Source organism: Vigna radiata, chromosome 1 (genome assembly GCF_000741045.1).
Source record: "Vigna radiata var. radiata cultivar VC1973A chromosome 1, Vradiata_ver6, whole genome shotgun sequence".
Taxonomy (NCBI): domain Eukaryota; kingdom Viridiplantae; phylum Streptophyta; class Magnoliopsida; order Fabales; family Fabaceae; genus Vigna; species Vigna radiata.
The window spans coordinates 8103664-8130869 of NC_028351.1; the positions used below are offsets into that span (position 1 = coordinate 8103664).

The following is a 27206-nucleotide window of genomic DNA, read 5'->3' on the forward strand; positions in this document are numbered from 1 at the left end:
ATATATATATATATATATATATATATATATATATATATATATATATATATATATATATATATATATATATATATATATATTTTGATAAATTATATTTAAATTTGTTATAACATATTTATTATCATTTTTGTTGGCAATAATTTAATTGTCATCCCAAAACCTAACTTCTATCTTCAGCAATGATGTCGCCCTCAAGATTTTCTTCTCTTCCTAAGTTTCCTCCTTTTTTTCCAATCCTCAATTCTCTCTTTTGTTCTCACTCTCACTCCCAAACCTTCTTACAGTATGAAGCTATCTCACAATTCAATCGCTTGCTTCATATGCCTGAGGTTCCTTCCATCTTCGAATTTGGAAAGATTTTGGGATTCCTTGTGAAGAAGAAGCACTGTCCTACTGTTATCTCTCTCAGTAAGCAAATGGAACTCAAGGGAATTCAGCCTAACCTTGTTACTCTCAACATCCTCATCAATTGTTTTTGTCACTTAGACCAATTGGCCTTAGCTTTCTCTGTATTTGCCAAGATTCTCAAACTGGGTTATCACCCAGATGACATAACATTAACTACACTCATCAGAGGTCTCTGTGATAAGGGTGAGATCATGAAAGCACTCGACTTTCACGACAAAGTAGTAGCACTGGGATTTCAGCTCGACCAATTTGCTTACGGGACTCTGATCAATGGATTGTGCAAGGTAGGAGAAACTAAAGCTGCCATCGACTTATTTAGAAGGATTGAAGGTCGATCAACTGTAATTTACAATATAATTATTGATTGTCTATTCAAAGATAAACGTCCAAAAGAAGCTTATGATATGTATTGTGAAATGGTTGTCAAGGAAATTTCTCGTAATGTTGTTACCTATAATACTTTAGTTTATGCCTTTTGCTCTCTGAATCATTTAGAACAAGCTTTTGGTTTCATAAATGAAATGCTATCAAATAGCATCAAGCTAGATATTTATACCTATAATATATTGATGGATGCATTATGTAAGCGAGGAAAGCTAAGAGAAGCCAAGAATGTGTTGGGTGTGATGGTGAAAGCTTATGTGAAACCTGATTATTTTAGCTTTAATGCTTTAATAGAGGGATATTGCTTGATTAATGAAGTGAGGATTGCTAAACAATTATTCAGTGCAATGACCCAGATAGGAGTGACTCCTACGGTATCCTGTTACAATATCATGATAAATGGACTCATAAGGAACAATAGGTTGGATGAGGCCATAAAACTCAGTCAGGAAATGCTATCAAATAGCATCAAGCTATCAAATAGCATCAAGCCAAATGTTTATACCTATAATATATTGATGGATGCATTATGTAAGCAAGGAAAGCTAAGAGAAACCAAGGATGTGTTGGGTGTGATGGTGAAAGCTTGTGTGAAACCTAATGATTTTAGCTTTAATGGTTTAATGGAGGGGTATTGCTTAGTTAATAAAGTGAAGATGGCTAAACAAGTATTGAATGCAATGACCCAAATAGGAGTGAGTCCTACTGTATATAACTACAATATCATGATAAATGGACTCATAAAGAACGATAGGTTGGATGAGGCCATAAAACTCTTTCAGGAAATGCACAAGAGGGGTGTGGTTCCTGATACAGTAACTTACAATATTCTTATTGATAGTTTTTGCAAATCTGAGAGAATAGCTTATGCTTGGGATCTTATTGACCGGATGCATGATAGAAATCAACAACCAAACACAATCACTTACAATTGTTTGTTAGATTTTTTATGCAAAAACTATGATGTAGACAAGGCGTTTGAATTATTCGAAACAATGATGAGAAAAGGAATTCAGCCGAGTATGTACACATGGAACATACTTATTAATGGAATGTGCAAAGGAGGAAGACTTGAGAAGGCAAAAGAGATCTTTCAAGATCTTTTAAATGAAGGCTACCCTTTGAATGTATGTAGTTATACTACTATGATCAGTGGTCTTTGCAAGAAGGGGTTACTTGATGAGGCGTGGACCTTATGGTCCAAAATGGAAGACAATGGTAATCAACAACCAAACACAATCACTTACAATTGTTTGTTAGATTCTTTATGCAAAAAGTATGATTTAGACAAAGCATCTGAATTATTCAAAACAATGATCAGAAAAGGAATTCAGCCGAGTATGTACACATGGAACATACTTATTAATGGAATGTGTAAAGGGGGAAGACTTGAGAAGGCAAAAGAGATCTTTCAAGATCTTTTAATTAAAGGCTACCCTTTAGATGTATGTAGTTATACTACTATGATCAGTGGTCTTTGCAACAAGGGGTTACTTGATGAGGCGTTGACCTTATGGTCCAAAATGGAAGAGAATGGTTGTTTGCCTAATGCAGTAACTTTTGATATAATGATTAGGGCTCTCCTTAAAAAGAATGAGACTAGGAAGACAGAGGTATTTCATCGTGAAATGATCTCTAGAGACTTGGTGAAAGGTGAAACCTCATTTTTTATAGGAGTTTTACTTTTCTGCAACTTATTTTTTACATGCTGCATACTGTGGAATTGATATTTTTTTTATTTTTCTTTATTTTGTACCCTGCATCTTGATTGCTATAGAACTTCTGTTTTCTTTGACTTTGCATTTTTAATGTAGAATTTGTTTAACTGATTAGTATAGGGTTTGAAATGAATGATTTCATTGTCTTTCTAGACCAAAATGGTGACGTCCCTTCCTTGTCTAAAATCTGGATGGCTTTTTTATTTTTAACTGTTTGATATTCCCCATTCATGTTCGTCAGAACCCAAATATGTTTTTTCTGTAGGGCTTTTTCAGTGTTACACCTAAGGGAAGCTATATTTCTTTCATTATTGTAGAAATCACATTTTCATATAGAAATATAGTTTAAGTGTGCAAGGAAATAAGGTTGGGAGGGACAAGGAAGAAAAACAGTGGATTTACTTGGAACAACCCCAATTCCCATGATAATAGATAATGCACAGCTATTCAGAATGTGGTGGGGAAATTGTTGGACAAAAGTTTCAAGTTCATTTTACTTTTAGAGGTTCTCTACCACATAATAAGATCATTTAAGAAGTGTACAATCATACCATATTACCTTATTGATATTTTGATATAATTCATTACAAGTTTTCTATTATGCAAATAAGCTCCAATCCAATGAAACGAGGGGCCACTAATAAATCAGTGAAATTTAATAATACGCTCTTTGTTTACAAAATAATCAGTCTTGCTGGATAAATACTACTGCTGCTGTTAAACAGAGAAATGCTAGACACAATATTGATCTTTGGCATGTAAGATAATAACATCTATCTATGGGGAGATTGGACATAATGAAATGCAAATATTATTTTGTTCATAGTAGCAAAGATTTTATTTGTTATACTTGAGCTCTAAAGGCATTATATATCAAACTACTTGTATTGAAAACACCAACATATTCTAAATCTTACTAGATTTTCCTTTTCAAGCTAATATTTCTTATCAATTCTGGATCTTTGCTGTTATTAATTCTGTTTTCTTGATAAACTTTATTCCTGCACCTTTCCTTTATAATATCTCCCCTTTTGAAAAGTTATATGACAAGACAAGCTAAGTGATATATTTATACTTAGTTTGATTTTTGGATTTTCAGAAAAAGAAAAAAGAAAAGAGAAGAGGTTAACAGCTGCTGTGGTGCGAGAATTGGAGTTGAGCAGTTTTGAGTAATCATTGAAGAACAACTTGTAATATGCTTGACTTTTTTTCATAATTAGTATTAATTAGGTTTAGTTTTCATTTTCTTTCAAGTTCTGGACAGTTTATTTTCTGTCCATTGGCTCCAAATTTCGTTTGCAATTTCAGATTTGTATTCTTCTCTAATTTCTTTTGCTTTCTTTGTTTGGTTTAATTCAATTTCTTTACTGCTTTTGCTATTGGAATTAAGTCCTAATTCTGTTCGTCATCTTTGAATGCTGTTTTAGTTTCTTTACAATGCAATTTAATCATACTTTTACCTTGTTTATTGCTTTAAACTTATCTACAATTTTACATTTCAGATTTATGGAAATTTTACATACTTAACTTTGTTTTCAGCCTTGCATTTTTAGGGTTCCATCACTGTTTCTGATTCAAGCAATTTTCAGTTCTGCACATCTAGATTTCAAAGTGATACATTCTTTAGCTTTAGATAGATGATCGAAACAGAAGTTTGATTTCAATTCTGCATTCATTTGACAGCTTTGCCAATTTTAGTAATTAGGTTTTACTGCTTTTATGGTTATTCCAGTTTGTATATACTACCGCTGTTCTATAACAATTAAAATGCAGGGTACAATATCTTTTTGGATTGTATTTATAGTTTAAGATGATTTTAGATTGTATTATATTTTTTAATTTGAATTGTTTGGAAATTAACATTATTTTGGACTGAAATTTATTAAAGTTATTTTTTAAATGAAAAAAACTTATAATTAAAAGAACCAATAAATTAATATATTTAACCTATCAATTATGATGAGCCAATCCAAGTTCAAATATTTTTATCTCATTAATAAGTAAATTGAGTTAAGTTAACTCATTAAGTAACTAACCGATAATGAATTAGATTCGATCAAACTGAATAACTCATTTATAATTTATGTTGCATTGTCGAATAATGAAACTCATATTAATATAACTAAGGAATACTCGACCCTGTATAATAAAAATAACAGTCTTCATATTTACTTGTATGATTTCTTTTCCATTTTTACCTTTCACCAATTTCAACATTTGTATAATGTAGACACTAAAATAAAATTACTCCAACATAAATTACTAAATAACTATAAATATTATACTTAACTCATTAAAATAAGGTAATAAAAAAATGGCCACAATAATTTTTTTATGATAAGGTAAAAGTATTTATATTGCGGATTCAATTAGATAAACTTTTTTTATGTTAATTTAGAAAAAAGATAAAATAAATTTTATTTGGAAAACACTCCCATAGTATTATTGGAGATCTCATGAATCATTGATTAAACAAAGCTATGGTATATAAATGAAATACATCTGTCATTTTAGTTCATCGTCTAATTATAACAGAAAAAAATACTTTTTCCAAAATTTTAAAACAAAAAACAAGCTATTTTTAAAAATTATTAATCAATGGTTGGTTTGAAAAGTTTCCATGACAAGTCAAAACATTACGACCAACTTATGAATCTAAAAAAAAAAAATTTAACACCAGAATTTATAAAAATTAATTTATATAAACTAATTTCAGTTTAAAATGAAACTCTCATAATTATTTTCTAAATTATTACATCAAATCCACCACCCCAGTTAACAAAAACAATGCCAAAATGGTAACAATATGATTTTTCATTTGCAGAAAAAGAAAGTGCATAATTTTGGTCAAAGAGGGAAAAAAAACGAAAATAAAAGAAAAGAGTATAAAATAAATAAAAAAAGGAGTAAGGAGTGGGTGATATAAAATGTTAAAAAGATTATAAATTTGGGGTTGAAGAAGGTGTTTGAAGAATGGGTAGAGTTTTTGTGTAAAAAGTGACGACAATTTTCAGTCCACAATCAACCCATTTCCTTTGAATTCAACATCATCACTGTCACACCAAACCAAACCCTCTCTTTTCGCTTTCTCTCTCTAACTTGAGCTTCAAAATCAATGTCTCACTTCTCAGCAGCATGGTGCTAGGGTTCGTTTGGTTAATCCAAACATGGTCTTCAAGGGAAGGTTCTTCTCTTCCAAAAAATCTGATTCCTCTAGCCCCGATGCGTCATCCAACAGTCCTCGATCTTTCTCCTCCAATTCCCCTTCCAGATCCGACAAGAAGAAGGCTAAATCCGCTGCTCATCCAACTTTAGCAGCCGGAGGCGGCGGTGGAGCTCTTGCTGCGTGTCGTCAGACGCAGGTGAAGGACGGGACCAAGAAGAAGGATGTGGTCAAGGGGAAGGAAAGTCAAACTCCGCCGCCGGAAGCTCGCAAGGATTCTCCGGTGAAGAAGTTGACGGCGGCGGAGGGACGGGAATCGTCGGTGTCGCCGATTCTGGCGTCGTCGCTCGGGCTGAACAGGATCAAGACGAGATCGGGACCGCTGCCGCAGGAGAGCTTCTTCGGGTTCAGGGGCGAGAAGGGAACCACGGCGCTAGGCGGCAGCAATCTCTCCCGTCCCGGCGTCGGCGTGCGCGGCGGCGATGGGAAGAAGAAGGAACCGGCCAATCAGAACAGGGTCGGGTTTCGTGAGGGTTCCCATGGCGGTGCCAGTGCTACCGGAGGGTGGGGCGATAATGGGAGCAATTCTGACAGCGTGTCAACCTTGGGGAGTATGCCGCCAAGGGAGCAGAGTCCGGTGGTGTTGCCTCGGTCGCGGTTGCAGAACGGAGAATCGTCCTCGGAAGCCGCAGGTAGCTCTGTAATTCCGTGTGTTTGTGGATTTTGTAATGATTCTGATTGTGTGTTTTTGGTTGATTTTTCAATCAGTAAGTTAAGGATTGTTGGTTCGATAATTTGACTAGAATTTTTATTGAGAAGGGTTATTAAGGATCAGCAAGACATTGCTATTTATTTTCATGCTATAGAAGAACGGCTTGTTCTCCTTTGGATTAAATTGAAAAATGAGAATTGTAAGGAATGAGGATTGGGGAGGGGTCTGGCGAGTGGAGTGGACTAGGGAGAATGTCTATTGGATCTGTATCTATACGTGTGGTTATCTTGCTTGCTCTTGTTCTGGTACAATGATTCTATTAGGTTTATAACCTTTTGGAGTGGAACCCCTAATTGAAAGGACTTTGTTGTTTGTGTTTCTTTTGAGTTGGTGTAGATTAGTTGCTCCACGTTCTTTCAAATTGGATTTAGCTAGACTTGTATTCTCGTGTTTGAAACACGAGTAAAGAGATATTTCAAAACTAGTACGTAGTTCTTCGCATTGATTATATATATAAAACTTATGTGTTGAGGACTGCATTTATATTTACATGTCAAATATGATGATTATGCATTGAAATAATCGTCCATACATGGATGTCATCTTATTGATTTTTGCATTTGAAGATTTTATCTGCAAGATATTGCTCACATTTCATATTAGAATAATTAAACAATCGTGTATAGTAACCAGTTTTCCTGTAGGAAAGAGAGAATTGCATAGCTCAATTAGTATTTTCAGATATTCTCCTCAATCCTTATGACAATCATTTTTCTATTTGAAGGGGAAAGTATTGCTACTGTTTTACTTAATCATTTAATTAACTAAATGGAATGTTTAGTAATGTAGTTGGGAAAATACACACAACTAGAAATGTTAATTTAAAAAAAAAAACTGTAAACACTACTACAAAAGTCTTTTTCCACTAGATGGGGTCAGCTAAAATAGCTGAAACCACTTGGACTCGGGTTTAGAACTACTTTTTAAATGTTTTGGATATTAGTTGTAACTTTTGAAAACTGGACCAGGGTTTGACTTGAGCAACTGACCTGGTTACTGATTCAGTAATTCAATCATTAATCTAGTTGGGAAGACTGGTTAGGCATAAAAGTGAAAATGAAAATCACAAAAATCAGCTGCATTTTCAGATTTGATTTAAACCAACTGGGCTTACCGGTTTCTATCTGATTCAAATTGGCTTGTCTTCCTTGATATTACCTAGTTCCCTGAGCATTGACCATGTTAGACTGAAAAGCAGGTAGTATTAGGCATATCACACCTGCGAGAAAGAGGCATGTCAAATGCAGTGAGACTAGAATTTGTTCTGAAATAATTTATTCACGGACTTTCTGTATTTTGGTATCTGTTTGCATTACTTATTCTGGATTGTTTATTATTCAAGTAGATATAGTTCACAATTTAACTCCCTTGTAAAATAACCAGCTTCTACTAAACATAAATAAATATCTACATAACAATAATAACTGAAGGAAATTAGTAACTAAAGCTTTAACCTGCGCAAATGCACAACTAAAATATCACGACTTGCATTCACAGATCCTAATGAAAGCACTGACATATCCCTATAATTAAATATTACAATAAACCTTATCATAACATTAAATCAAACTACTGGGGTCTGTGAATCACTGGATCTTTGAACTTAAGATTTCCTATAATATTTTTAGTGCTGCCATGTCAAATTGGTTGCAGCTTTATACAGAAAAAGTTGGTTGTAGTAGCTAATTCACAACTTTTCACCTTTCTGTATCTCTGCCTCGCAAACTCATCTGTTGTTGGTCTCTGTAGTAAACAAAATTATATTATTGGTGACGTAATGCCTTGTGTATGTAATATGTGTCAAATGTGAATGCAAGGGTATTGCAAAAAGTCCCAACTGGGTTAAGCACACATATAAGGCTGTATATATAAGAGTAGGGATGTCAACGGGGTGGGTATCGGTAATAGCTTCCTGCTACTCTCCCTGTTAGATAAATATCCGTCCTGTACCGTACCCATCTCTATATCTGTTCGCATATTTTTTTAATATCTGCAGATATTTGTGAGTACCAGTGAATATTTACAAAAAAATTTTAAAAATATTTTTCAAAATATTTTAACCATAAAAATCTATAAAACATTTTGTATAAAAATGTATAGAAGTGGTATAAAGTTATAAAAAAATGTATAGTTATGAAAATCTAAAAAAGATCTATTTATAAAACTGAATTTTAAACATTCAATCAAAGATAACAATGTCCAAATAAATTTAAATAAAATACAATATAACAGTATCATAACTTTCAAACAAAGTCCAAATAAACTCAACTTCATACAAGTTCAAATAAAATTACAAAAATAAATATTAAATGACGTTTAACACAATAAAAGTTCTTTAATTAGTGTTTGGTAAATTAAAGATCAGCGGGTGCGGGTACCCGTGGATACAAATTCTATGATATCTGTATCTGTCCCACTAACATGCGGGTATAACCTGGTATCCATGAATATCCATTTATAATATTCATTTCCCACCTGTTTTGGACTTTATGCCTGGATATCTACATATCCTTATGTAAGAGGTAGGCTAGCCTGAGCAATTCTGGACAACAACACACATAAGCTCAAGATCAACTATGTTTACTTTCTTACACAAACTTGACTGAGACTTGCTTTCAAATTCCAGATGGGGTTGTGATGAGGTGGTTTTGGGTTGATGTCATTATTGGTTTAGTTTTGCACACGGACCATTGATCAACAAATTTATTTTATATGTATGTGTTTAAAGTATTTAGCCAAACCGTTAGTTAATTTTCTTAAAATTTTACTTTTCCTTAATATATCACTTTAAGCAGGCAAGCAGGCATCGTCATGGGCTCAGTCTGGAGGCTTAAGAAGTGCAGATGTTTGTACTCCAGAGGTACCACTGGTTTAGAGTGTGTGTGGGTGCTTGGTATCTTTTGTCATCACTAACTTTTTTTTTTTTTTTTTTTCTGAATTAGTTGTTATTTTCTGTTTGTTTGTCTATTACAGTACAAAATAACTCAATTATTTCTTTTCAGACGGCATATGATTTTGAAAACCCAAAGGAGTCTGAATCTCCTCGCTTTCAAGCCATATTACGTGTCACTAGTGCACCTAGAAAGAGGTTTCCTTCGGATATCAAAAGTTTTTCCCATGAGTTGAATTCAAAAGGTGTCTGGCCTTTTCCATTTTTGAAGCCCCGGCGGTTGAATAACCTTGAGGTATTTTAGTCTTGATTTCACATTATATTGTGGTGCTAATGATTTATCTCATTGGAGGGAATTTCATTAAAATTGCTTTACTTTGATATGCAGGAGATTTTGGTCGTTATTAGGGCAAAATTTGATAAAGCGAAGGAAGATGTAAACTCCGATTTAGCCATTTTTGCGGCAGATCTGGTAGGAATTCTTGAAAAGAATGCAGATACTCATCCTGAATGGCAAGAGACAATTGAGGACTTGCTAGTTTTGGCAAGGAGCTGTGCTATGACTTCATCTGGCGAGTTTTGGCTTCAGTGTGAAAGCATAGTTCAGGAGTTGGATGATAGGCGTCAAGAGCATCCTCCTGGGATGCTAAAGCAGCTTCACACCCGAATGCTTTTCATTCTCACGAGGTGTACCCGATTATTGCAATTCCACAAGGAAAGTGGTTTGGCTGAGGATGAACCTGTTTTCAATCTTCGTCAATCAAGAGTCTTGCATTCTGCTGGAAAATGTATTCCTCCTAGTGTGGGAAGGGATTCTAAAAGTTCAAGTGCTGCAAAAGCCTTAAAGCCTTCATCTAAAAAAGCTTTTAGTCAAGAACAGAGTATGATGGGTTGGAAGAAAGATGTTATGCAACCGGAAAATCTTTCACTTCCTGCTGATGATGATAATACAAAACATTTTGACTCTTCAGGCAGGGATCGAATGGCTTCTTGGAAGAAATTCCCGTCTCCATCTGGAAAAAGCCCTAAAGAAGCTGCTCAGTTGAAGGAACAAAATTATGGGAGGGTTGAATCTTCAAAGGCATCAATTAATAAGAGATTTCCTTCTGATGTGGACCTTTCTACTGCAAAGCCATCTGAGTTTCTTCCTATCAAAGATTCCTTGGATCATGCTTCCAAACACCAACATAAAGTTTCTTGGGGATACTGGGGAGATCAGCAGAATAATAGTGAGGAGAACTCAATAATTTGTCGTATATGTGAAGAGGAAGTTCCTACTTCACATGTTGAAGATCATTCGAGGATTTGTGCAGTTGCTGATAGATGCGATCAGAAGGGACTGAGTGTCAATGATCGTCTTGTCAGAATTGCTGAAACACTAGAAAAGATGATGGAGTCTTGTTCACAAAAGGATACCCAACAAATGGTGGGAAGTCCTGATGTTGCAAAAGTATCAAATTCTAGTATGACTGAAGAATCTGATGTTCCTTCTCCTAAACTTAGTGATTGGTCTCGCAGAGGCTCAGATGACATGCTAGACTGTTTCCCCGAAACTGATAATTCTGCTTTTATGGATGACCTGAAAGGATTACCACTTATATCATGCAAAACTCGTTTCGGTCCAAAGTCTGACCAAGGTATGACAACATCATCTGCAGGGAGCATGACTCCAAGGTCACCGTTGATGACACCACGGACAAGTCAGATTGACTTGCTCTTGGCGGGGAAGGGTGCTTATTCTGAACATGATGATCTGCTGCAGGCATGCCATATTTTAAAATCTTTTTCTATTTCTTTTATTTCTAATTTATTGCCTATACTAGTTGCTGGCATTGTCCATTCAAGTCAGAGCATGTTCTATCAAATAGTCCTCCCCATGTGTTTACATATGATGTTGAGGTGATACTTGATCTAGTATTCCTAAGTGCCCCTAAGCATTATTTCTTTCTATATTCAGTAGTGTTAAATTGTAGGAAATAAAAGACAATGAGAAAATGTGCTTTATTTATATTGAGAAAAAAAAATCAATACAATAAAAAGGAGTTACGGTATTCTCTAATAATAAAGATATGATGCAGGAATAAAAGAAACATTCCTAATAATAAATATAAAATCTAGATATTCCTGATTCTAAAAGATATTCCTGGTTATAAAGTCTAGATATTCCTGATTCTATAGTTATAAGATTTCCCCTCAAGCTGGAGTATTTAAGTCATACGTGCTCAGCTTGCCTTGAAAATGAATTTTTATTTGTCCTCTTAGAGGCTTGGCGAATATGTCTACTAACTTTTCACTAGAGTTGCCGAGTCTAGTGGTGGTGCCTTCAAACCCAACTTTTCTCTAAAGAAATGGCAATCCATTGCGGTGTGAGCAAGAAATTCTTTTAGTTGGACAATACCCTCCTTACCACTATTAGTTATGACGATGTCATCCATATATACAATAAGTTAGATACATCCTCGTGGAGAATGACGTAAAATGGAGAAAAGTCAACATCATTCCGTATGATTCCAAATTGTTAGATGACAGTTTGAAAACACCCAAACCATGATTACGGTGATTACTTGAGGCCATGCAGGGACCTGTGAGGAGTATATACCATATTAGATTACTCATCCTAAGCATCAAATTTAGGAGGTTTCTCGATGTAGACTTCCTTGTCTTGATCATCATGCAAAAAATGCATTCTTGATGTCAATTTGAAATTGAGTCTAGTGGCGAATAGTTGCAATGAAGAGAAAGTGTCAATATAATATTGTCCATAGATTTGTGTGCATCCTTTGGTAACCAAATGGGCTTTATAGGGATCAAATTTACCATTAGGACCTATTAACAGTGTAGAATAACTAACACCCAATTATTGATTTGCTAGCTAGAAGAGGAACCAACTTCCAAGTGCCACTACTTTGAGGATCACACGTCAATTATGACTTATCCCAACTCATTGTGATATAAAGATTCACCTGGAGACTTTAAAATAGGAACAAAAGATAATGATGACAAACAAGTATAATCTATGATGATAAGTTGACAATAACTGATATTAGTATGGTGGGGAGAAGGGTTATAGGTAGAACATATTCCTTTTCTAAATAGCAATAGGTTAATCAATTTTAAAGGAGATTGGATCAGGTATGAGAGATGGTTTGGGGAAGGATCAAATACCACTATATCATTATCTGTTGAAGATGGCTCCCATACAGGAATGTCAATTGGCTGTGAGCGGCATTGATATACCTGAAGTGGTGCTGGAGAAGCATCCCAAAATATGGGAGAGTCATTTAGTGATGAAGGAAGATTGATCGGTGGGAAACTAATTACATATATACTTATTAGGAGGAACATGTGTATAATATGGGACAAACTCAAAGAAAGAGACATTCACTCTAAAAAAGACAATGACTAGGTTTAGGAGAGAATATTAATACCCTTTTGAGAATGAGGATATCCTAGAAAGGCACATTACCCAATGTGAGGTTATCTACAAAACATGGAACCAAAAACATGTGGAGAAAGGATGTATGAATAAGAAAGAGGAAAAAGGACAAAGTTAGTCACCTAATCATTAAGGGCGGATGGTGAGATCTAATTAATGTNATAACATGAGGATAAAGAACATGTGGAACATGAATGAAGAAGGGTTTGTGTGGAACATCTGATGTCAATCATTTGTCTCAATATCCCATCTTGTAAGGTAACATTAATTTTAGTAAATGTGAGGATAATGTCATGATATTTAGTGAATTGGGTGAGAGAAAGTAAATCAAATAGGTAGTAGACACAAAGAACAAAGTCAATGTTATGTGTGGGAGGAGATTAGTAAGTACTAATATCACATATGCTTTTGATTGTTAACCATTAGCAGCAACATGAACAACACATTTAGTAGGAGGAAGAAAGTGGAACTGCAATCACCGAGATTGTGTTTGGACGGAAGAGGCAAGCACAATGATGGGTGGCATAAGGCAGGCTTCATCGCATGCATAGACAAGGTTTGCAAAAAGAAAAGAACTCTTCACACTCTTCACACCAGAGACTGTGGGTCCACCAAGCCAATAGGGTATTGTAGAGACTCTAGATACCATATTAGAAAGTGGAATTTAGTTGTAAATTAAATTTCATAAAATTGGCTTGAAAGGGAAAACTTGTACTACTTAAATCATGTAATTTGGCTATATCTCTAATCAATAAGGGATTTCCAACACATTCTATCACATTTAGGGATGACAACAGTTAGGTATGGATAGTGTCTATCCGTTATTAATTCTGTCTAAAAAAGTTTGTTCTGTTATGCATCAGGTATATGTGAAAAAATATCCACGGATGTTTTTATACCCGTGAATATCCACAAATATTTTATATTTTATTTTTTTAAAATTTAAATAAAATTATTAAAAAAAAATCTTTAAAATATAAACTTAGATAGAAATATTAATTCTCAAGCTCAATTTAAATCAAATTAATGAATAAAATATTAATGCAACTAAATTTGGTCTCCCTAAAAAAATTTAAATGAGTTGCTCCAAAATATAAATTTTAAAAGATTGATATTTTATAAAATAACTTTTCATAGGTCTAAATAAGAAAAATAGAAATATATAAAGTCAAATTTTAAACAATCCTTTCTTGATTAATATTTCTTTCACCAATACTTTTATTTTGATCACTTGAATTTTAAAAAAATATTCAAATAAAATTCACTAATAATTATTAACCAGTAGCGAGTATTTGTGGGTTGGATACTGTGATATTTGTACTCATCCCATTAGTAAACGGGTAATTTAATACTAGTATCCATTATCCATGAATATTCATTAAGATACTCATTTGTATTTGTTACAGATTATACTCGCTGATATCCTTGGGTATGAATGTAATATCCTTCGTCACATTTTGGACTAGACATGCACTTGGAAGTAGATATTTATGGGTAGTCCAATAGGAGTCAAATAAACCTCATTAGGATAAACTGTGGTACCATGTTAAACTATAGATAATAGAGAAACAGTGAACTGAAATCACTTGTTTATGAGACACCATGGGTGGGTGCTTTATTTATATTGAGAAAATGGAATCACTACAATAAACAGAGGTGATATGGTATCCTCTAATAATAATAATACGATATAAGAATAATACATATATGATGTAAGTATTCCTATGTGCCTTATTTCTATAATTATAACCAATAGAAAATGTTTTATTAATAAATTAGGATTTTGATGTCTAATTGTTTGTGCTTAAATATCCAACTGTTTATGCCTGTATATGTACTGAAGTTTTAATAAATGAGGCTTGTATTGCATTTGCTTAAAGAAATATAAAATAACTTCCTACTTCCATGTATTCTTAGAAAAAACTCATCTTTGACATTCTTCCGTTGCAAAATTCCCTGTTTTATTGTAGATGAATGAACTTGCTGATATAGCTCGATGTGTGGCAAATGCACCTCTGGACGATGATCGCACAACTTCATATTTATTATCTTGTCTCGATGACTTGCGGGTTGTTGTAGAACGAAGGAAATTTGATGCACTTACTGTGGAGACCTTTGGAACACGTATTGAGAAGCTGATACGGTTAGTATTTTTTCTGTTTTACATTATGTAAGACATCTCTGTAATATGGAAAGTACTCCAAGCAAACATTGAACTACATGATAAGCTTTGGGAGGTTCTTGTTAGACACTGTTCATAGGGAATAGGCATAATTTTATAACCGAACACAAATTACCATATGTGATAACAGTATTGCTGCAACTATGTCTGTGTCCAAACTATCTTGGGATTTGACTCTAGTGAGTAAATATGTGTAGTGAGAGAGAAAGTATTGGTGTATTGTTCAATTTTCTCATAAACTTAACCTACTTTACCTTAATATGCTTTCTTTTTTTCTCACTTTACTCATCTCCCCGAAGATGAGTAACACCCTATTATCTGTACGAATGATATTTTCTTGGTAGTAATTTTTTTTCTTCTGAAGTTTATACATATATATACATACATAGACACATTCATTTTTTTTACCCTGTACTTGTGACTATCTCATTGTTTAGTACTAGCAGCAAGTTGAAATCGAAGATAGATTATGGTGGGCTGCATAGTGCAAATTGTGGACACATGGTGTGCGCTTGTTAGAAAACTAAAAATTTCTCTATATCTAAAATAAAAATATATCAAAATTATATAAAAATAATTAACATAATTCAAACATGTTCTAGTGTGTCAACTAGACAACAATTGCAATAGCAAAGCTTTACGCCACCAGGTGAGGTCGGCTGTTAGCTGCATGGATCACATAAAGCCATTCAGACCAATGTTTTAGCAATGTTATTTATCATGAGATCTCTCTTGAAAATTTCGTTGATTTACTAGGTCTCCCTCTCATTACAGGATTAAAACTCATGCAGTTTACTTTTATACTGTTCTAGTTCATCAAAGTTCATGAAATCTAATGTAACAGCTGTTCAAAGGAAAGATAGCAGACAAACTTCAACATAGAATAATCTATAGCACAATTTTAAGGAACACTGAGTTTATATGGTTCTGTGGTGTTGATGTCTAGACTTTGTTACCAACGTGAATGAAAAAGAGTGTGTGCTGATTCTATTCGGTAACTGCTGACATGGATTAAATAAACAAGTGAATAGGAGATGAAACAAACTAAGGTTCTGTTTTTGGTGAAGAAAAACACAGTAGAACAGAGAGTGAGAGGCAGGAGGACGAGCTTATGTGAGGGAGGTACCTGACTAATAAAGTGTGAGAAGGTAGGACTAGATTGCAAACAAAATAATTAAAAAGGAAACAAAACAGTGCAAGGAATAAAAGTTGCCTCTCCTGAATAAAAAAGAAGTCCTTAGCTAAAATGGAGGGTGGCATAAAAAACATTGCCGCCATTGCAAGATTACAGTGCGTCCTGTTTTGGTCCGCAGTGCCATTGGTCTGGCCAAAATGTGTCAAGGTGGGCAGGCCAGCCCTAGTCGCCCGCCCTAGGAGAGCAGACTGAAAATCCTAATCTGTCCTGTCAAAGGACGGGCTGGCTCACCAACTTTTTTTTAATTATTTTTGGATCTCTTTTGATTATTTATTTTTAAATTTTGTTTTTTAAATATATTTATATATTAAAAGCACACTGTAAGTATTTTTTAAATTTCAATTGATTAATTAATATCTCTAATCAGAATAATCAAAATAGTTGTCTTTATATATTAAATTACTGCATTATAATTAATAATTGGAACTTAATTTATAAGTGTTAATAATTTATGTTAAAATATTATTGTATATTTACCTCCTTCAAGTAATATAATACAAAAATATTATTTTTTAAGTTGTTCTTTATTGGAATTTTTATTTAATGAAGCGGGCTGCTGACCAGCCTTCTCTGCCCTGCCATTGGTCTGCCAAATTAGCAGGCCCATTTTGCCACCTATACCTTCAATCCACGTTTCAGTACATTTAATTTAATACCATGGACCTTGCTAGTTGTGCTTTGAAATTTTTTGTGATTATTCTTGATAAGTAATAATTTGGTTTGGTAGAGAGAAGTATCTGCAGCTCACTGAGATGGTGGATGTTGAAAAGATAGATACAGAGAGCACCGTTGATGATGATGTTCTTTTGGAAGATGATGTGGTTCGTAGTTTGAGAACAAGCCCAATCCATTCATCAAGGGATCGTACCTCTATTGATGACTTTGAAATTATAAAACCTATCAGTCGTGGGGCATTTGGGAGGGTTTTCTTGGCTAAAAAGAGAACAACCGGTGATCTTTTTGCAATAAAGGTATATATTCTTCGTGCTTTTGATTCATCTGTTGTATCATCACTTAATCTGAACATCCATGTACTTGCGTTTGTTTCATGCCTGATTGTGCATTGTACTTCTTTTTTTGCTTGTATAGAAGACTTTTTTTTTTTTTATTAAATTGGGTAATAAGTTTTTATAATCTGTATGGAGTTTTGTTGAAGCTTACGACTGTGTGTTTGAAATGCTTGTTATAGGGCAAAGGCCCACCTTTTGACGACTCCTTTTGATAGCTTACTGAAAAATAGAGATTAGTTTCTGACATGCTCTTCAAGCTCTCATGTAAACTGTGTTTGATCTCTATATTTCACGAATTGTTTTAGATCTCATAACTTGATACAGGGAATGCTAGATATGTTATTTAAAATCTGATCTTATATTTATTTATTAATTTTTTCTTTTTTTACTAGAAATAATTTTTTCATGGAATTATTCTCGAAACTGTTTCCTTGTGTTCGTTCTTACTTCATGCTTTTTGTATCTTTCAACGGTTCCATTCATCCAAGGTAATTTAATGCAACAAAATTTTAGTTGTTGCAATTTGCCAATTTCTTTAATCAACTCTTGTAAGTTTCTTTCTTTCTATCTGACTTTTACATTAAAAATAAAACTTTAGGTTTACTATAGGGTTTGATTTGGTTTGGCCGCTCCACTATCATGTATTTTGTTTTATTATTTCTTTATATAGAGTTCTTCGTGTGCAGCAAATGATTGATATAAGTTGTGAGGTGCTGACCTAGTTAGGATCTCAATCTTGTATAGTGATGCTTTTGCAGACCTTTAAGGTTAAAATAAACTTGTTTCTGATAGGTTTCTTCCTCCTCACATACACTCTCAACATCCTATCAGTTTCTATCTTGGTTTATGCTTTTACTATGTAACCCTGTTGACCTATTTTCTAATAGGTTCTCAAGAAGGCAGATATGATCCGTAAAAATGCTGTGGAAAGTATATTAGCAGAACGTGATATCTTAATTACAGTACGCAATCCTTTTGTGGTGAGCAGGTCTAACTGTTTTAATGTTCCATGCTGCTTTGAGAAATTTTATCTTATTCTAATGTTACCTTTACTTTAATCAGGTTCGATTCTTCTATTCTTTTACATGTCGTGAAAACTTATATCTTGTTATGGAGTATTTGAATGGAGGTGACCTGTATTCATTATTAAGAAATTTAGGTTGCCTAGATGAGGAAGTTGCTCGAGTATATATTGCTGAAGTGGTATAATTCTTGGTTCTGTCTCCTTACTTGCTCTTTCTATCTCTCTAGTTATCTGAATTTGTTTTCATTACATTGTCTAGAACATGAGCTTTTTTTTTTCAATGTTAGGTGCTTGCGTTAGAGTATTTGCATTCCCTGCATGTGGTTCATCGAGATCTGAAGCCTGACAATTTATTGATAGCGCATGATGGTCACATCAAGGTAACTACTAAGTATGTTCTAATTTCTGCTTTTAAACCTCCAAATCATGGTTATGTAAAAGGCTATTTCTTTTACTTTTTTCCTTAACCTTGGTTTGGAAATTTGGAATGGAAATCCAATCTGGCTAACCTCTTACCTCTCTTACTCTTAGGAGTAATATCAATGATCTCGTACTTTATAATGATAGTTAAGTATGATTTTTATGGAGTTTGATTGTGTTTTCCATATTGGGGTGCATTGTGTTTTAGAAATTTTGGTGGTCATATCTATGATGAATCATTGAGAGTTTTGCATCTTTTCTACTATCAGCTTCTTTTATCAGCACCATCAATCCCATGCTTTAAGTTGTCATTCCACGTATTTGGTTCAATAATTTTGGAGAATTTCAATTTCTTAACTGTTGATTGGATCCTTTTGAGTTTCAATTTCAATATTCATGTATTCCTGTGGCTCTCTTAAATACATTTTATAAACTGTTAAACAGCTTGATTTTTTTGTTCTGGCTACTTTTGCAGTTAACAGACTTTGGGCTTTCTAAGGTTGGTCTCATCAACAGCACAGATGATCTGTCTGGCCCAGCAGTGAATGGGACATCCCTACTTGAAGAGGATGAGGCTGCTGATGTATTTACATCTGAGGATCAATGGGAAAGGAGGAAAAAACGCTCTGCAGTGGGCACGCCTGATTACTTAGCCCCAGAGATACTTTTGGGAACTGGACATGGTTTGTATTGTCCCAATTTTATGTTTAAGGTGGTTTCATTTCTGTTTTCCCCTATCTCTTAAGATATAAATTTGACTTTTGTCATTATTTTGGGAAGTTTAGAGAAAACATGATTTCCCTTATGTATAGAATTAAATATCACAGATTGATTGCTATTCTTTATAGTGAAATTAGGCAGTTATGATCATTGTAGCTAGCTGATTTAATGATTCTATTCTACTTTATATACGATGAATACTCATAGCATTTACTTTTGGAACATAACTTGTGCAAATTTTACAGCGTATACTGCCGATTGGTGGTCTGTTGGGGTCATTTTATTTGAGTTGCTTGTTGGTATTCCACCCTTCAATGCCGAGCATCCTCAGGTTTATATCTTGCTTTTTTGTATGATAAAATTTTTAGATGGTTTTTAAGTTTCTTTCCATGTCATTTTCCCCTTTATATGATTTGAGTTTTCTCTGACATGATGTTATTTTGTGTTTGTAGACTATATTTGATAATATTCTTAATCGTAAAATACCTTGGCCTTCAGTTCCTGCAGAGATGAGTCCTGAAGCACAGGATCTTATTGATCGGTATATTATGTTGTTTTTTTAGTACTTTTTGTGATAACATGCTTTCTTATTGGGTATTATTCTTGTTTAAGCACTCATATCTAAGATAGTTGAATTTTTTTCATTTAGTCCCTGACATTATGAAATTTCAGATTATTGACAGAAGATCCTAATCAGAGACTGGGATCTAAAGGCGCATCAGAGGTGATGTAATTTCTCATGAAATATAGAACTTTGTTATCCTTTTTTTTATAATTTATTTTCTCTGCTCAAATGTTAACTGCTTTTAATGATCCAGGTAAAGCAACATGTTTTCTTCAAGGATATAAACTGGGACACACTTGCCAGGCAGAAAGTATGTTATAGTTTGCCCAAGCGACAAATCTTAACTGTTAATTTTACTGCCCCTCTCTTGATGTCCAATGTAACGCTTCTGTTGGTTTTGTAGGCTGCATTTGTTCCTGCTTCTGAGAGTGCTCTGGATACCAGTTACTTCACTAGTCGCTACTCATGGAATACTTCTGATGGCCTTGTATATCCAGCCAGTGATGTTGAGGATTCTAGTGATGCTGATAGCTTAAGTGGCAGCAGTAGTTGCTTGAGCAATCGCCAAGATGAAGTGGTATTGCAAGTTGTAGGCATTGCTAAACGTAAAATACTTCACTGAAATCAATTTAAAGTATAATGGGCTGACTTCCTCTTGGTAACAGGGAGATGAATGTGGGGGTCTTGCTGAGTTTGATTCTGGCACATCTGTCAATTACTCTTTCAGTAATTTCTCCTTTAAGGTAATTCCCTCAAATTATATTCATTTCTTTGTAATCTGTGAGTAAACAATTAGAATTAACTTGAATGGACTATGCCTGATATTTCCTTTGTTTTCTTGTCACCCACGGTGTGATTTAATGTGTTAAGTTGTCTTCTCTGAGCTTACTATACTATTCTATTCATAAGTAGCCTGATAATATGTTTAATCTTGCCTATGTAGCATTTGCTCTGTTAATATTTCGTTTGATAGTTTTCTTCCTGGTCTTATGCTTTACTTTCCCATTCCTTGGTGTTTTCAGAACCTCTCCCAGCTTGCATCAATCAACTACGATCTCACTAAAGGATGGAAAGATGATCCTCCGACGAATTCTAGTGCATAGCTGTATGTATTAATTATCCTCTGTCAAAGTCCAGAATTTGGTTTTCGACCTATGATCCAAGCAATTTTGGGGGCACAAGCACCTTTATCGTTTGTATACATTGTACATGTACGATTCTGTCGCATAACTTGCCCATTCGTTATGGATTGATTTTTTTCTTGCTCACTCAATTTTTATTGCTGGATTTTGCAGATTTAGAGGTTCAAAGTGGTTCAGGATGTACTCTTTGCTTGTTAGGTTACAGGGCAACGGTGGGGTGTTTCAGTTTTACCGTTTATTGTGTATGAATTGAGAACTGTAAATTTAAAAAATGCATATCACAGTTGCTCAAATTGTTCTGCGATGTACTGCTTATTATTCTGGCAATGAGATCACATCCTTTTTGTTTAGACAAACCACTGTTATATTATATACTTAATTGAATGCTGCTGTGAAGTCTTCTTAACCCCTCCATTGAGTTATGCTGGTTTTATTATTAACCTATCCGCGGAAACCTTGCTTTCAACCCCACTCATTTTCTCTAAATTAAAATTAAATTATTTATTTAAATGTTATTAATTTCTCCTAAAAACTAAGTACATAAATTATAACTTTAACTTACAAAAGAAACACTTAATTTTTTTCTCTCTCTAATGAATACTAAGAAAAAGTTCTTTCATGCTTCAAGAATTTTTTTTTTTTTCACTTTTCAACTTTTTCTTTTCTTTTCTAGAGATAATATTTTCATTTATCATAATATTTCAGCTATTGAACAAAGTAGACATAAATTTAATACTGTATTTACTCTCCAGAGTTGACTTTTGAGTGATTTTTTTTGTTACAACTATACTAATGCTTTATGTCTCTCCGGTTACTATAAATGCCACACATTTTGAAAGAGATTGTAGATAATAGGACAACAATAGCCAAAAGAGACAAGAGCATCCCATGTTGTAGTAACATGGTGGCATTTCAATATTTTATTCTCCCTCTTCACTTTATCATTCAGTTTTTTTTTTTCTTTTTTTCTTTTTTAACCATGATAACTAGAGTGTCTGGCTTGTCCAAAACCCTCAGTATATTTTCACAGATTTTGATGTGAATTAGAGAAAAATTTGTGACAGATGAAATAATTAAGTTGAACACAAAAAGTGGTTAATCAGATTTTACTTATTTTTCAACATAATTAGATTAACATGAAATGAATCTGTTTATTTTCAGCCTTACCTATATGGAGTCCCTGAAAGTATTAACAAAATTAGAATATGAAAGAGGGTGCAAAAAACTATGATCATGAACCACTCACTATGAAGTAGCAGTAGGCATGTAGGACCACTTTCTCAAGAAGGGTCACTTTAAACTGTGTGTACTCTATTTTTTGGTCCACCATAAAGTCACAATTATAATCCCATTCACAAATATATCACCTTAATTATAGAAAAATAACATTTTGAAGCGATTAAACTTTTTATATTCATTTAATATTATTATTTTTATTTTTTACTTTTTTTTAAAATATATATATATATATATATATATATATAAATTTACATTTTTATAATTATTTTAATTTTTTATTATATATCAAAGTAATATAAAAATGTGATTTTATTATACTTTTGCATGAGCAAATTGTTTCAACTGCCACACATTGTCAAGGTTTGATTTGATGTTTGTTTTAAATGTTACATCATGGATGAGAAAGCTCAAGCTTAACTCTTGCCAATAATACCAAAATTTTCTTATACGGGGGACAAATCTTGCTGACATTTCAATACACATTATATATAAAGGTTTACATTTTCTTGAGAATCAAAATAGGCTTTGCTTGCAATTACATCAGATGACTATTGTTTTTGTTGAAAATCATGTTGAATTAGTCAAAGTAGACATTGATGCTTAAAACCTTATTCCTATGTTTTTTGTTTTTTTTTTATATGGTCGAATTATCTGTATAAAGCATCATATCATATCATATCATATCAAACTTTTTACACATGGCCAGCTGTTTGACCTTATTAGACTTTTGCACATCAAATGACACCTTTTGACAGTTTATCCCTCCAAGCCTTCAGCCTCACGCTTGAGCTAAAAAATGTTTTTGTTAATATTCTTTTTGATGGAAGAACACTAAATTTTATGCTCAGGACAAGAGTCTCAAACTTAAAATTTCATTTCAAGTTAAAGAGAATATAGGATGTATAAGTTCTATTCTACTATTTGATATCTTTTTGTTTTCTAAATTGTGATTTTTGTTTTCCTTGAAATTCATGGATGTAACTCTTCTTTCCAAGAGTATTAACTATATTTTTAGTATGACAAATGACAAATCATGTTATTGATAGAAGGAAACTTGTGAATTACATATAACATAATTTGTCAAACAATTATCATTATTAAACAAAAAAAAAACTGCATTTATAGATTTTTTAAGTATAAGAACCTAACTTATCAAAATTTTAAAAATGAAAGAAAACCAAAATCAAGTTATATTTTTAAGAACAAAACCATACTTAATCCATCAAATATATATATATATCTTCTTGACTTTTAAAGTTATGTTTATTAATTAAAATATAAAAAGAATTTTCCTGACAATTCATAGAAACAAAACTTGGTAAAAAAGTAAAAAGACTTAATAGAAAACACTATGATTAAGGAATTGGTGTGACATGAGACTGATATTTTGAAAAGTGGTGAATCTTAATTCACCTATCAACCGAAGGGAGAGTTAATCAAAGTTGGTTCTAAGTATAAATCATCCATATTGTCTTTACAAGGTGGGGCCACTATATTTGAAGACATGCTACATGCCACCTATAGGACATTACAACCAACCATGAAAGCGACCATATGATCACAGTGTCAGCAGAGAAAAGTGTCACAAAAAGAAAAGGCCAATGTTAAAAGCAAACTTAATAATTACATCAACCAGAATCCACCGGCAATAACTAATGGAATAGATATCTCACTCCCTCATGGTAGAGTAGATAGATAGGATAGAAAAATAAGGGATAGTACAATTGAGATCAGAAAACTTAGATGAACTTCCTTTGACACTTTTGATGATATTCTTCTTCTGTCAGAATTGAAGTTTCATTTCAGTGATCAATGTTTATATGTTTATTGCAAACCTTTATATGTCAATTACTGATATAAAACTCCAATTCTGATAGAAAAAAAACACCAAAAGTGGCCAAAAAAACTCATCAAGTTTTGTCTTAAGAAAATACAACATAAGCACATGACAAAGCCAAAGCCAAGAAGATCCTTTACACAAACTCATCTAGATGACACATCTTCTATATCATCGATCAAATCAGGTTGATGGATTTGGTCTTGAGTACCCTCTTTCATGGTACTACTAGACCTATGAAACTCTTCCATGCGTTGTCTCACTTGAGACATTGAAGGGCGGTTTGCAGGGTATGGAACTACACAATCCACTGCAAGTTGCAACAACTGAACCATTTCCTCTTCAGAATTCTGATACCTAAGGAGTTCAATATCAAACACCTCTGAACTCCATTCCTCTCTAACCACTGATTGGACCCATCTCGGAAGGTCCACTCCTTCCTCATTCAAGAGGGCATGAGTAGGAGCTTTTCCAGTCAGAAGTTCCAAGAGCAACACTCCAAAGCTGTATACATCAGCCTTCTGAGAAACTCGCCGTGGATCGGTTACTTCGGGGGCACGGTAGCCGGCCACCCTGTTCGGTGTGGATGAGGGGCCAACAAGGTGTGCAAGCCCAAAATCAGACACCCTGGCATCATAGGATTTGCTTAGGAGGATGTTGGAGGACTTTATGTTTCCATGAGAAACACTAGGCCCTTGTGAATGTAGGTACTCGATGCCACGAGCAGCTCCTAATGCAATGTCTGATCTCATTTCCCAATTCAACGGTGTCCTACCAGCTCCTTTGTTTCCTGTGATGATACAGAATTATAACTTAAACTTCATTCTTTTTGCCAGTGTTCATGCCAATCAATGACATGACACACTATTTCATGTTAACACAGTTGCAACAAAGAGGTCTGTGTAGTGTAGGAGTTTGAAAGGTTATGCCAATTTACATATTTAGTTACACTTCTGTTATGTAATGTCCAGATATGGCCAAAGCCACAAACTATAAGATGCAATGCAAACAAATTATGATTCCTAAAGAGTGCTAGTACGTACACTCTCTTCCTTCCCTCTTCTATTGTCAATTATGCATTCTCCAAAAAGGAACACAGTAACGCAAATTGCAGAAATCGTTCTACAGAAAAAACTCATACCAAAAACAGCAAAGAAAACATCAAATCACAACCACAAAAATTCAAGACAACCGAATTATGTGCATGTTAAAACTGAGCATGTGATATCATCAAACTAATGTGAAGCTGAACTCACCATGCAGAATTGCAGATAGGCTTCCCATTGGCATGTAATCATGAACAAGAAGCTTCTCATCCCTGCTATAATAGTAAGCCCTGAGAGGTACCAAATTCTCATGATCCATCACTCCCACCCCATCAATCTTCTCCTTAAACTCCTTCTCCGAAACCGTCACATCCCTCAGCCTCTTCACAGCCACCACAGGCCCATCCTCTAAAACAGCCTTATAGGTGGTCCCAAAAGTTCCTTTTCCCAACACCTCTGCAGAAGCCCTTAGCAAATCCTCCAAATCAAACACCTTCACTTTATTCCCATAAAACACCAACTTCTTATCTCCACCACTTCCACCGCCAACTCCATTCCCACCCACTGCCGCCACTGCCGCCGCCGCTGCCGCCGCTGCGGCCACCGAATCCCCACCACCACCACCACCACTCTCCACATTACCACCCTCAATTCCCACCTCCCCATGCTGTTGAGGCTCCTCCTTCAATCCCACCACGTTGCTAACATTATCAACACTCCTAGTCTTGTTTCCACTTCTACATAAAATAATCAAAGCAAAGAGAACCAACAAAAGAGCCACCACGCACCCAACAACAATCCCTGCAATTGCACCCCCAGAAAGCTTCCCCTTCTTCTTTTCCCCTCCAATCACACCCCCTTCTCCTCCTCCAACCCCACTTGAATTTGAACTCCCATTTACACCATTCTCGCCACCCCCATGATCCCAGGGACAAATCCCAAGTGGCTTCCCACAAAGGGTATTGCCCAAAAACGAATCTTTATCAAAAGTCTGCAACTTTTTTGGAACAGAACCGTTTAACATGTTGTAAGAGACATTAAACTGAGCCAATTCACCGAGTTCTTCCAAACCGGGTAACGAACCAGTGAGCCGATTATTCTCAAGGAAAAGGGTCCTCAACCGGGTGAGGTTCCCGAACCGGGCCGGAAATGGGCCGGAAAAGTTGTTGGAGGCCAAATTGAGCCGGACGAGGCCAGTCATGCCGGAGAGAAACGCCGGCACCTCGCCGGCGAAGTGGTTCTGTTGGAGGAACAGGTTGCGGAGGGCGGTGCATGCAGCAAGGTCAGCGGGGAGGGCGCCAGAGAGGGAGTTGACGCGGAGGCTGAGGGTGTGGAGGTTGGGAAGCTCCGGGAACACACCGTCCGGAAGCTCGCCGGAGAGAGCGACGGCAGGGAGGTGAAGCTCCACCACAGTGGCATTGGCGGCATCGCATTGGACGCCGGGCCAGACGCAAGGCGAGCGGAAGGTGGTGTTCCAGAGGAGCGTACGGCCGCGCACGGCGGAGCGCAGGGCGAGGAGCGCCGCGCGCTCCGACGAGAGGTCGGAGAGTGTTGAAGAAAAGAAGGATAAGATAAAGAGAATGGTGGGAAAGAGTTTGTGAGAATGTTGCATTGTTGTTATGTGTGCTTTTGGTTTGAGAATTCAGACACTCCTAAGTAGTTCTGTTCTTCTGGTGTGTGTGTTTTGATTTTAGAGACATCAAAATAACGTTAAAACGTGTGAATAACAAGGTTTGTGCATTGGTGTTAGATCGATGATGTTGTGAGAGAAAGAAAGTTGGTAAGAAGAAGAAGAAAATGTGCATTGATAGATATACAGAGATACTCACTTTTTGTATTTGATTTCACACATATCAGACTTCAAATGAGTGAATTTATGAATATGATAATCTAAAACTACTAACTATTATTTACATATTTCTCAAACAATTTATAGATTAAACATAGAGTTTAATTAGAATATGTTAGGAACTTAGGAAACAGACACCTTTCATGTACTATGGTCATTAATTAATGTAGAAAACCTTCCATTAAACCACCTCTTTTCTGTTTGGT

At 34.8% G+C, this 27206-nt stretch overlaps 3 protein-coding genes across 7 annotated transcripts in view; 2 read left to right on the forward strand and 1 right to left on the reverse strand.

The window, feature by feature from the left end:
• The window catches only part of LOC106756703 (putative pentatricopeptide repeat-containing protein At5g59900), a 10988-nt gene extending 7093 nt beyond the window's left edge, over nucleotides 1–3895 (forward strand). Inside the window, exons 2-3 of the mRNA XM_022779258.1 lie at nucleotides 166–2445; nucleotides 3610–3895. Coding sequence (XP_022634979.1) covers nucleotides 166–2445; nucleotides 3610–3683 — 2354 coding nt within the window. The 3' untranslated portion in view covers nucleotides 3684–3895. The remainder of the gene's footprint in view (nucleotides 1–165; nucleotides 2446–3609) is intronic.
• A 1557-nt stretch (nucleotides 3896–5452) lies between these two features.
• Nucleotides 5453–21435, forward strand: LOC106755909 (probable serine/threonine protein kinase IREH1). Of its 5 annotated transcripts, none has more exons than XM_014638140.2 (18): nucleotides 5454–6365; nucleotides 9238–9305; nucleotides 9448–9630; nucleotides 9724–11097; nucleotides 14742–14914; nucleotides 16876–17119; nucleotides 18046–18138; nucleotides 18221–18361; nucleotides 18470–18562; nucleotides 19078–19285; nucleotides 19568–19653; nucleotides 19775–19863; nucleotides 19995–20046; nucleotides 20141–20197; nucleotides 20291–20464; nucleotides 20553–20630; nucleotides 20910–21098; nucleotides 21183–21435. In XM_014638140.2, exons 1-17 carry the CDS (start codon nucleotides 5678–5680, stop codon nucleotides 20988–20990), a joined length of 3882 nt encoding a protein of 1293 aa, XP_014493626.1. In that variant the 5' UTR covers nucleotides 5454–5677; the 3' UTR covers nucleotides 20991–21098; nucleotides 21183–21435. The 5 variants fall into 5 exon arrangements, with proteins under 5 accessions (XP_022639327.1, XP_014493626.1, XP_014493635.1 ...); XM_014638149.2 differs by having other exon boundaries at nucleotides 20910–20992; XM_014638156.2 differs by having other exon boundaries at nucleotides 9241–9305.
• A 2413-nt stretch (nucleotides 21436–23848) lies between these two features.
• Nucleotides 23849–27005, reverse strand: LOC106755930 (probable inactive receptor kinase At1g48480). Its single transcript, XM_014638166.2, has 2 exons — nucleotides 25362–27005; nucleotides 23849–24895 (listed from the first exon to the last, which is right to left on the reverse strand). Exons 1-2 carry the CDS (start codon nucleotides 26761–26763, stop codon nucleotides 24252–24254), a joined length of 2046 nt encoding a protein of 681 aa, XP_014493652.1. The 5' UTR covers nucleotides 26764–27005; the 3' UTR covers nucleotides 23849–24251.
• Nucleotides 27006–27206: the final 201 nt, after the last annotated feature.

Excerpts from the sequence above, each read along its gene's own strand:
- LOC106755930 (XM_014638166.2), bottom strand. The coding sequence starts at position 26,763 with ATGCAACATTCTCACAAACTCTTTCCCACCATTCTCTTTATCTTATCC. Across the intron at positions 24,896-25,361 it reads CCTATCTGCAATTCTGCATG|GAAACAAAGGAGCTGGTAGG; the intron begins GTGAGTTCAGCT and ends GTATCATCACAG.
- LOC106755909 (XM_014638140.2), top strand. The coding sequence starts at position 5,678 with ATGGTCTTCAAGGGAAGGTTCTTCTCTTCCAAAAAATCTGATTCCTCT. Across the intron at positions 19,654-19,774 it reads TCAATGCCGAGCATCCTCAG|ACTATATTTGATAATATTCT; the intron begins GTTTATATCTTG and ends TTGTGTTTGTAG. Across the intron at positions 20,631-20,909 it reads TCAGTAATTTCTCCTTTAAG|AACCTCTCCCAGCTTGCATC; the intron begins GTAATTCCCTCA and ends TGGTGTTTTCAG.